We start from the raw sequence: 12263 nt of genomic DNA, 5'->3' as shown, positions 1-12263 counted from the left end.
CTTTGTTATCCCACTTCTAGCTAATATTGCATATGTTTTTAAAATGCTCGTATGACGTATCTATGGTCGATTTTTGATGGTCAGTTGCCTAAATGGTATTACAGATAGCAACTAGCAGTTATCATTTCTGTTGCTGGCAACACAACTCAAAATTTGGCTGCTATCCAAAATCGACCAACTAATAACATGTATTAACTTTGAAAACATTTTTGTTATGTTGATAGTTTATTGAAAAAATACAAACTTTATTTGTTGTTATTATACTTTACATAATTAAATAAAAATCTAGTTTTTTGATTTTAAATTTGTCTAATATTAAACATTAAAATAGGTACCATTTTTTATTTGTTATTATTAATAAATAGTTAATAAAGGTAAAAAACATTTATTTATATTTAGTTTTTTTTTCTTCAGTTTTTTTTAACATTAATTATTTCAAACAATTATTATTTTATTATATTTGTAATATCAAAAAAATGTTTAGTTATATAAAAAATTCCTAAAGACTAAACGAAAATTATTAATTTTAGGATATACATACATATAATTATTATAGTAATATTATTACATAATTTTGTTTTGTTCGTTTTCGTCGCTTAAATAGGTATGCATTTTGATTTTCGAAAAAATATCAATTCCAATTATAAAAATTATGATGTGGTTGTTGTTTTTAACGATATGAATGTGACTAACTAACTAACTGACTGATTTTATATAAATTTTATATGTAGGTATATTCTTCGTTTTGTTTTTGATTTTTTTTTAAATTGTGAATGATATGATATTTAGTGGTTTTATTTGTTTTATAGTAAAGGTTTAGACATTTATAAATGAATGAATTTTGATTAAATATATGTATATGCAAGCATATTTAGATTATTGTATTTCTGTTTTGTTTTTTGATTTTAATTAAATTATTCTTCATTTTTTAAATTACAACATTTAAGGCATTTTATTAAATATTTTGGCTTTTTTTCAATAAAAAAATAATTATATTTAATTTACGTTTATTTTTTAAGTATATTAAACACTGGATTTAATTAATAGTTAAATTTTTAGAATATTTTTACAATATTTATGAGATTCTTTTTTTTAACTTGAAGTTTTATATAAGAATTTACTAGTTTGTCAATGATTGAATATGGAAATTTGTAACAGTTTGAAAATTTTGAACAATGTTTAGAGTTTTTAAAATTTAAATGTATGTACTTTAAAAACAATTTTATAAGGTAATTTTTGAATTACAGTACATTATACATTATACATTTTCGAACATTTTCAATTTAAAACCGAAGAATATTGTTTACAATTCCAATGTTTGCTTTAGTCTATGAAAATGTTTAAATTTATATGCTAAATTCATTTTCATTTGAAAGTGGTAACTTTCGAATGAATATGAATTCATTGAAAATATAGTACATTTTACTTCGAACAGTTTGCGACAAATTTCCTAACAATTTCCAGTGTTTTATACATATATTTATTGTTATTTTTTGTTTTTCTTCAAAATATATCTAAAATAATTTTATACACAAGCACTTTAATAATATTGCAAATAGTAAAAAAAAAATCAATAAAAAGTAATATAAAAAATACGATTAACTCTTTGTATTATCACTTATTTAGAATTACTAGTTTAATAATATTAAACATATAAATTGTTTATCTAAATTTTTTTGTTGTTTTCAATTACATTATACAATATTATCATTATCATTATTATTTTATTTAATGTTCTGTATCAAAAAAATGCTTAAAATCCCTGAATATGAGTTCACATTTTATTACAATTATAATTATATTACTATACTTTATAGTTTAAATAGCATTTTAATAACAACTTAATTTTAAATAAAGTTATTTTAATAAAAAAAAACTAAATTTTCCTAAAACCATTTCATTTAAAAATGTTATTTATAAGAACAATTTTATATTATAAAAAATTATAACTTTATTCAAAATAAAGAAGCTTAATAAATTTTATATTTATTCTTTGTAAATTTCAAACAAAAAAGAAACATTGATTTTTAATAATTTTACAAGTTTTCTCTTCTTTTTCTACTTTAAATAACCAACATATATTTTTGCTTAAAATTCTACAAAAATAAAAACGGAAAAAATATTAACATTGTTTAGGTATTATAGTAATTACATATGTATGCTATAAATAATAAATTATACATTAATAATATCAACAATAATTAATATTTAGTAGTAATATTTATAATCAAATCATACAATAATAATTCGTAGGCAGTTCTTAAGTTTTGATTGTGTACATGTGAAAAAAATAACAAAACAAATTAATTATGTTTTAAAAATGAAGTGTGTGTGTGAAGTATTTGTTGTACTTCTTGGTTTGTAATTGTTAAAAATATTTTAAGAATTTGTTTGTAAGAAATTTATTTTTAAATATTGAATTTGTTTCTTCCTATTTTAAGACACACTCAGTTAAGGTTATTGAACATTAGCTGGTTGTGGATGATCGTTGCGACGCCCACTCATGCGGCTACGCACCGAATCACTGTCCGTTTCATCATCGGCAATTTCTTCACGTAGCCGTGTCCATTTAATCATGGTCTCCGGTGATCGGTACAAGAAGATTAATTTGGCAAAGAGATCTTCCTCTAGCATAAATTCTAAAGCTTCTCTTACCTGTGGAAAGAAATAATAATAATAATAATAAAAAAATATATTAATATATTAAATGCTTGTCAAAGACTTAAAATACTCCGCAAAACTTACCAAATATATATCAAGGCACAATTGTAAGACTCTATCAACATTTGGCAAATCTTCATGCATAATTCTTCTAGTTTGACCACCCAAGAAGTTCTTCAAAAATCTGGAGGCCAATAACACAAATGTAGTGTACAGACCGATGATGCTAAAATAAACATCAAAAAAGGTTCAAATTAAATTTATGAAGTAACATTTATTTATTATTAAAATGGCTTTGAATAATTAAACAAATTTTATTCTTCATTAACTAACTTTTATAAAAATTGTAAATTATGATTATGTTTTAAACTTACCCTCCTCCTGTTAAGAAAGTCCATGTAGAGGGGAATTTCTTATCGTTAAACGTATAAAACACTATACCCGATGAACAGTCATATAGGGGTAACTTTCTCAGTAATGTGGAAACTGTTTCATCTCCGCCACAGTAATCACTTATTTCCCACCACAGGCTAGTATTACCAGCCGAATTCATGGATATACTCATATTAGTAAAATCTAAAGAAAAAAAATAAAGAATATTATTAAAATATATAAAAATAAATATGTAAAAGTTTTACGAACCTGAATTTTTAGTAACATTTCCTTTAGGTACCAGTGCTGATATATAAGTAGGATCACCGGAATTTAATACTTTAATAAATTTCGGCACTATGTTGGGAATGGTGACATCAGTGTCATTCTCATTGCCAGTTCTTATCATATTTTCTAAATTCTTTCTATCTGCATAGTCAGCAGTCATCTCCCACGTGATCTCAGAGCCAACAGTTCCCACTTGATTTTTAACCGGAGGTGTTCGCGTTAATTCATAGGACAAACGCACCACCAATGTTACATCTAAAAAATATAAATAAAACAAGGTATGTGTATTAGGATCGTTTCAAATGGCGAGATAACTTTTCTAAAAATGGTTTATTTTATGAACTTTTATTTAGATTTTTGTCATATTTTTGTGATAGAACCTAAATGCCAATTCTTGGTGAAAACCTAACAAAATAAATTTCCAACTAAAACTATGTATATTCAAAGAACTTTCATATGACATGAAAATTACAGATTTTCCTGTATATAAAATAAGTTTTAAAAATGGTGAGTTAGAATCAGAGCTTCGAATTAATTAATTAAATTTGAGCTTAATTCATTAAAATCTTGATTCGAAATTAAAAAAGTTTAGCTATTCATTCCATAAATCCATTCCCAAAATCTAATGCTTTACCTTCGATCAAAGGCTTTTTGTTTAAACAGAGATTGATCTTTAATTGAATAATTTTTTGTAAATTCAAATCTAATACAAGTTGAGTTAAAATATTTTTTTCTTCATTCAGTTTTGCTTTTAGTCATTTACAATATGAAACATTTTCTAAAGCCTTTTTGTAACAGATTTGAATTGAAGAAAAATTTGATAGTTCAATATATTTTTAAAGCTATTTTCACAGATTATTACATATATGCAACCAATGATAGTTTGCTGAAAAGTAATATCGAACCGTATGGTTATTTTGATGTTCTACAGCCACTTTTCAATGATTGTGGTTTGCAGAGCGAGAGAAAAAGAATTAAGACAACGAATAATTTGGTGCTGAATGCTTTATTGGCATTCTTAGAGAATTTTTTTAATTTGAATTTGACAATTTAATTATAAAATTAATTCTTTCGGACCTTTGCTTAGAACAAACCACTATTTCCGATGGTATTTTCTATTGTTAATATTCTAAAACAATTTTACTTACTACTTTCCAATTCCGATAACAATCTTGCCTTATCTGGTGGCGCTATATTCCACATTGAAGGTGAATTTCGTTTCAATTTAATAGCCGCAACATCGGTGGCATCGTAATTCAATAAAAATGATAAGGCTTCCTTATCCTTATCCTTAATATAAGCGTCTTTCATAGCAGAGAACATGCTTTCATCAAATCTGAACGAACTCTCGCGTGTGCTAGCCACATAAATGGGATCATATGAGCCAATGCGTATTGAAATTTTAACTTCTGTCGGTACATTTGATTGTCCCACAGCACCGGAAAGAGCGAACAATGTGAGAGGGCCCCATAAAGCGAAAACAATGAGTAGTATAGCCGAACCGCCCATTAATAATTTCATAAATGTTGCCTTCTTTTGGGCTCTAACAGCGGGGAAATCCGTTTCCATTTGTCGCAAACATTTAATGGAATAAATATTGGCGAATATATCCTCCATTTTCAGCCAATCGAATAGGGTCATTGTGGTATCGGTGCACAACCAATCCAAAATAGTACGCAACTCATACAGGAAGGGAATGAGCATGTAGCTGCAAAAACAAAAGCAATGTATAAGTCAAAGATATATTTCTAAATTAGTATAATTGTACTTACATTTTAAACGATATCATATTAATCATGGAGAAGCTCTTGGTTAAGAAATTACCCAATATACGATTTGGATAACCACATTTTATTTGATAACTGGAAAGCAGCAAATAGAAACACTTGATGATGTAGAATATTATAGGAGGGGCGGAAGCGTAGAAACTTCTTTCCGTTACAGCTGGTACTATAAAGAACATCCAGACATGTATGCCCACCACAGAAATAAAGTGGAATATGATTTTATACACCAGAGCCTTGCGCAGGTACAGAGCACGATCTATTACAATTAAAACGAATTGTACCAGCAACATAATCAAGAAGGGAATGGGAACTTTATTTTCCGCCAAATATGTTTTAACACCACCATCTGCTTGTTTCGACTGGTTAAAAGAAAAGAAAAATATAATTATTATTTTAATTTATTATATTTCAACAATTTAAACTTACACTAAAGGCAGTAAAGCCAAACAGTAATACGAAAAAGTTGATAAAATCACACAGGAACATGAGAGCATAAACATCTGTAGGCAAACGGGCTTTATGTACAAGATTGTGGAAAAATTTCGTCAAACCAGACATATATTTGTTGCGCCTATAAAAATGTTAAAAAAAATCATGTTAAGTCTCGGTTACTATAAGCCAATTACAGATATAAACTTACTGTAAATTTCCCACACGTTTAACCAAATCATTGGGAGAAACAGTTAAACGTTGTTCACTATTACGATCTGAACCAGCCGAATTACGACGTTCAGAATCGGCATCTTCGTCCGCATTCATGTCATTCCTATATATATAAAATCAAAATGGGGATTTTTAAATATGTTACTTAAAATAAATAAATAAAAACAAAATAATTATACAAGTTTTATCATTTAATATCTTAACAGAATACCTCTGATTCTTAAATTCATCTTGACTAGAAATTGATTCATAACTTGTATTAACCCATTTATCAACACAAGCTGTACTTAAACTAGTTTGAAATGACTTGCCAATAGAATATTTGTTTTGTTTCGTTTTTTGCAACTTGTTAATTTTTATATAAGAAGTTGTTATATCTTGATTTATAGTTTCTATATCCAAGTCTGTATCCAATGAATCGGAACTTGAGCTTGAAAATGCATCTGTATTTGTAGCTTTATCTTGAGTTAGTAATAACTTTCTTAGGCGAACTTATGGAAATTTATATAGTTCTTAATAAGGTTTTTAAAAGTTCTATAAATTAACTTTACCTGCACTTAAAATAGAATTATTTTATAGATTTAAATTCATTTAATATACATAAGTATGTAGTTTATAATATATTGTACTTACAAAGTAGATTTGGAAGATGACTCTTTTTCACTCGATTTATTATCAATTTTCCATAAGCCATGAGATTTTAATATGAATCTGAAAATGTTATTGATACATGAAATGTATATTTTAGTTGCTAATAATAAAAATAAAGATTCTTACCGATGGAAAAATAATACCAATAGCAATAACAGATCATATGTGGCATAATCAGATGACATTTCAATGCCAAACAATTTCTCAATACCCAATGGATTATTGGGTAAGTTGTAATGATAATTGACCCAGATTAATTTAAATTGGAAGATACATTTTATAAGTACAATTGCCTGGGTGTAAGCAATCAAAGTAACCCAGAATGTTTTTGTAGGACGAGGCAATGACAGTGTACCCCACAGGAAGACCATCAAGGGGAGAGGTAATGAAATTAAACTTGCATTTACCACCTAATGAGAAAATAATAAAAACAAATTCAAATAATTGTATACTATTTAAGTTAATGTTTGATTTAAAACTTACTTGATTTATAAACACCACTATATAACAGATCAAATCCGTATTTGATAATATCGCATACCAGGCGGATATTAAAACCTCTATAATAATATTGTGATCGCGAGCAGTAAAATCTTCATCATCGAAGGCAATTTCCGTGCTGTAAAGTGGACATTTAAATGAAATAGAAAATACAGGTATTATTAAGTGAAAAATATAAAAAGTTCAGGACTGTTCTGTTATTTTATTTAAATAAATTATGAAAATTTAAAAATCTACCTAAAGTTACGAATCTAAGCTAAACAAGTAAGAGAGCAATATTTGGCTGTGCCGAATATATCTCTCTACTTGAAATACAAATTTTAAATATTTTTAGGTAAACAAAATGAATTTTTCCAGTTTTTTTTTTAATTTTTTTGGAAATTTGTTTTTTTCGAATTGTTATTTTTGAATTTAAAAAAAAAAATTTTGTTTTTAAAAACTTGCTAATTGATTATGTCTGCCACGTGATAGTTCCTAATATTCTGTAAATTTTATAATACAAATTTTAAATATTTTTAGGTAAACAAAAAGATTTTTTTTTTAATTTTTTGGAAATTTGTTTTTTTCGAATTGTTATTTTTTTAATTTAAAAAAAAAAATTTGTTTTTAAAAACTTGCTAATTGATTATGTCTGCCACGTGATAGTTCCTAATATTCTGTAAATTTTCCTATTTAATGAAAGCAGAATTTCGAATATAATTTTATAATAATTCTCTAAAATCTTAATTAAGAGTTAAAAAATGTCAGCAATTTATTCTTTTAAACCATTCCCAACAAAACAAATTCTTTAGCATCATTCAAAGGCTTTTATTTGAATAGAATTAATTCAAAGTAAAATACATTCAACCTTTGCATGATTATTTAAATGTTAATTCAAAACTAATCCAAATTGTATGAAAATATTTTTTTTCATTTGATATGTGTTTTGTCTATTTTTAATAGATTTGAATTGAAGAAAATTTTAATAATTCAGATTTCATTAAGCTATTTCGTAAAGCATATTAATTAAAGAAAACTTAAATGATTTAATAAGGAATTCATTCTATAAAGAATGAATTCTCAAAGGAATGAATTCAATACGTTTGAAGTACAAAGAAATTAAGCCTATGAATTTATTCGTAATGAATTCTTTAATGAAATTTAATTAGAATTTGAAAATTTAATTAAGAATTAATTCCTTCGAACCTTTGATTGAAAGTAATTATAATATAAAATAAATTATGCTCACATTTTGATAATTTTGATTTGAAAATATTCTTTATCGAAATGAATTTTTTTCTAATACAGATTTGTCTTTACGGAAAAGTTGTCTTATATGCAATATATACTCTGAAAGACCTTTGACCTTATATCGAACGACAGAGTTAAGGTAACATTTTACTTTGTTAAAAAGGTCTGAGCTGATATCTACAATTTATTTTACAGGAAACTATTAAATGTAAACTATTAATGATTTTATAATTTGTATAGAATTGTAATTTTTTAAAAAAAATTTACTATACGTATGAGATATTATCTACATTTAATTAAATGTTTGAGATCTTTTTAAATATGAAAATATATGTTTCAAAATCCAATGATCAAATAATATACAGAACAGAACTGAATTTAATAGGTTTTAATCTACACTTATAAACTAATATTAATTACATATATCGTATTTACGCATAAAAAATAGTCAGGGTATTAACAGTTTCATTTAACTTATGATATATTCATGGCTATTCCTGTTCTCACTTTCACCATTCATCTATAAAATAAGATTTCGAAAATTATATAATTAAGGTTAAAAAAATCACTTGTAAACATTTATAATTAGAAATGCTGAGAAAATTAGATACTATTGTTGTAATTATGCTTCCAAAAATAAGGTGAATGGTGAAAGGGAGAACAGGAATAACCCTGATTATGTTCCCGCACAAATAAAACCAGTAATACAAAATAGTTAACTTTTGGAAAAATTGTTTGGTCAAAAAAAAATCGTGTTAAAAATACTTTCCCAGAAATTGAATCATTGTTTGAGGAGAAATTTTAAGAAGCTTTCATTTGATATACATACTGTCTATGTGCAGCACTTAGTATCCATTATATATGTATATCAAAGACGTCGATTGTTGCTGGTTTATCAGCATAAACCAGTGACTTGACGTGGCCCCACAGGAAATAATGGAGAAGTGATAAATCGCACGACCTTGGAGACCAATTAGCAGATCCATTTCTCGAAATCAAATGATCGTCAAATTTTAATTTCAATAAATCAATAGTGAGTTGCACGAATCGACGACTGATTTTCAAAGTAAATTTGGATAATTTTTTAGCATTGTTCAAGCGTCAATCTATTCATGATGATTTGCAGAGTAAACTGATCAGAAATGTCAAAAAGTGAGTGCAATATGACAGTTCGTTTGACATTTAAACCCTTCGTAAGTTCTATCAGGCTTAAAAAACATCCTTTAGGCAAAAATTTTACTAATTTTTAATACAAAATACATATTTTAATACCATATGCATTGTGGGATATCTAGGGGATTCGGAAGACGTATTTCAGACAACATACGGATAGATGGACATTGTAAAGTCGACTTCCATACACATGTAGGGTAGAGGGGCGACCACAACCACATTTTTTGATGTGCTCTTTTTTTGATGGGTATTCTAAAATTTGTTCTTGTTTCAAATACTTAGATATGTTGGCTTTATTTTTACCTATTGCAATTTTGCCTATCTCTTCTTATTATATAGTTTTTTTTTTAACATTTATACAGTGACCAAAAACGGTGAACTTCTTTTAAAATTAAGCTATTTTAATGGTAATATTGACTTTAAAACGATTATTTATATTTATTTAAAATTGCAAAAAAAAACCAATACCATACTAAAAATTGTATTCCACTATACATCTAAATTATATGAAACTGTTAAAAACCCTCTTAAAATAGAAAATAATTATTATATACTAAAAATATAAACCACAGAGATATTTCAACATTCAGTAGTAAATTAAAAAAATACCATTATAACTATTATTTGGAAAAATAAATATAATAATAAAAAAATTTATACGAAATATGTAAAATGTGTTACTGTAACTCAAGTTATGTGGACTTTATATTATATATGTTTTTAGTTAGTTAATTGTTAAATATTAGTATGTTGTATTGTAGTTTAATAATAAAATAGTTTTTTTTAGCTTTCAATACAATTCAGTATTCCTATTTTTAAAATCGTATTCAAAGTTACAAATTCTTGAAGAAACGTATGTAACTTTGTAAAGAAAATTGATTTTCGGTGCTTAGACATTCATTATACAATACAAATATTGAAAATACCAAGAAGACATTTTGAAATAATATAAAAAAGATATACTATATACAAATTGAAAAAAAAAAACATGCTAAATTGTTTAAATAAAATTTACAAAAACTCATACATTCATAATTGTGCATTGTATTGAAAATGTAAAGAAAAAATAAAAAAAATATAGATATAAAATATCAAGCATAAAAGCACATGGACAGATATTGTAAGATAAAAATATATAATATATAACGTTTCTTTCATGAATAAATACTCTAAAACGAAAATTTTAGATAGAATTTTAAAATTTATGTGTATATGGATAACAAAGTTTCAAATATCAGTCTTAAAACATTTCCAGAATAGATAAACTTATTACTTGGATAACAAAGTTTCAAATATTAATCTTTAAAAATTGCGAGATATCACTACATATATAATTAGAGAACATTATATTTGAAACATAGGCCGACTTCATAAACGCAGTAATGCAAAGCAATACTTTGTGACATTCATGAACGCATAAGTGCTTTGTAAAGAATCATAAATAAAAACAGTTCACAAATTTGACAGATGCTGCGCATGGACAAGCATTGCCATACAATAATGAACTTGCGACATTGCCAAAACAAAATCTATTGCGTTTATGAACACTATGCATTGCAGTGTAGCTTTGCAAAATGCGTTGAAGTCATCCATACTTTCGAAAATAACATTTGAAATATAAATATTTAATAAATGATCTTTAAAATGGTTTTGAAAACAGAATAAATGCTTTTAATTTTCAGATTTTAAATATTATATCTATAATGGTTCTATTCACAACTGATGTATATTGTTTTAAGTTGGAAAAACCATACAACACTCATTGTGAATTAATTTGGAGTCCATTCATGAAATTAACGCTATATTTTTTTCAAACTGACAAAAGACAATTATTTAATAAATGTATGGGAAAAATGTCTTGAAACTCTAAAAAGAAAAATAAATGTAGCGATTAAACAAATTCAAACCACTTTAATGTGATAAAATGAAAAGACAATCATTAGACAAATGCTACATTAAAATGAAAAAAAGATGTATTTTAATTTGATTTGTAGTTTATTTTAGATTTTAAAAATAAAATGCTAAGCTACCTGGTTACTTTCTCTTGAGACCATTGTTTACTTATAACAGAACCTGAGCCTCGGCGGCCACGATCAAACGAAGGAGCCTTTATACGTATTTCTGGTAGAGGCTCTGATTTGCGTCTATTATTAAACGTAGTATTAGAAACACAAAAGCCAAAAGCGAACACCAATAATTCAGAATTAAATACATAAGTTTAAATTAAACAAATAAAAAAAAAAACACAAATATAAATAATATAATTGTAAATACATAAGGATGAATTTTGTCTTTTTTGCTGTCGTGGTTCTTTTTTTTGTACAAATGATACATGTAAATTAAAGGCGTTTAGGATTATACAAAAATACGAGTATTTATATATATTTATTAATTATTGGAAAAAATGAACACAGATCAAATCGAATCAATAGATAGTTGGAAACTTCACGGCTTTGGATTTTATAGCACCAAAAAGGACCAAGAAAATATAAGAAAAAAGCTTATAACCTATAAACTAATCTCCTTTGAGCTCTATACATTTTGTCCAATGTTTCCCCAATTTTTGTATCCCTTCCAAAAAATAAGATTTGAACAAAATAGGTATTTTTTCTCTTTCCGACGGGCCATTTCTTCAGGTTTGGAAAGAAGAAATAGTCACTCGGGGTTAAATCTGGAGAATAGGACTTAGTTGTGAGCATCTTTCGGAAAGCTTTCTCATACCCAAGTGATCATTCAAAATTGAAACCACTGAGCCATGAGATGACTATGATTTCAACTTCATCCTCCGATCGACCAACACCATATTGTGAATTTGTTCAATTGTTTCGGATGTATAGACCTCGACTGGTCGCCCAGGATGTTCGGCATCACTTGTTTACCATTGAAATTGATGGTGGAGAGTTCACTTAGTATTTATCAAGCTAAGTGATAGTGTTT

The 12263-nt window shown here is 26.3% G+C and overlaps 1 protein-coding gene across 1 annotated transcript in view; it reads right to left on the bottom strand.

Annotated features, from left to right (window-relative positions):
- Positions 1 to 2141: 2141 nt before the first annotated feature.
- Positions 2142 to 12263, bottom strand: part of Piezo (piezo) — a 154177-nt gene continuing 144055 nt past the window's right edge. Inside the window, exons 28-39 of the mRNA XM_065499391.1 lie at positions 11357 to 11470; positions 6906 to 7041; positions 6549 to 6832; positions 6405 to 6482; positions 5749 to 5874; positions 5535 to 5679; positions 5094 to 5467; positions 4470 to 5029; positions 3304 to 3576; positions 3036 to 3237; positions 2746 to 2887; positions 2142 to 2655 (exon numbers count right to left, since the gene is read on the bottom strand). Of these exons, the coding sequence (XP_065355463.1) occupies positions 2458 to 2655; positions 2746 to 2887; positions 3036 to 3237; positions 3304 to 3576; positions 4470 to 5029; positions 5094 to 5467; positions 5535 to 5679; positions 5749 to 5874; positions 6405 to 6482; positions 6549 to 6832; positions 6906 to 7041; positions 11357 to 11470 (2632 nt within the window). The 3' untranslated portion in view covers positions 2142 to 2457. The remainder of the gene's footprint in view (positions 2656 to 2745; positions 2888 to 3035; positions 3238 to 3303; positions 3577 to 4469; positions 5030 to 5093; positions 5468 to 5534; positions 5680 to 5748; positions 5875 to 6404; positions 6483 to 6548; positions 6833 to 6905; positions 7042 to 11356; positions 11471 to 12263) is intronic.

Source organism: Calliphora vicina, chromosome 2, assembly GCF_958450345.1.
Source record: "Calliphora vicina chromosome 2, idCalVici1.1, whole genome shotgun sequence".
In the NCBI taxonomy this organism is placed as follows: Eukaryota; Metazoa; Arthropoda; class Insecta; order Diptera; family Calliphoridae; genus Calliphora; species Calliphora vicina.
Note: the sequence above shows the minus strand (reverse complement) of the source record. Positions and strands in the feature narration are given on the sequence as shown.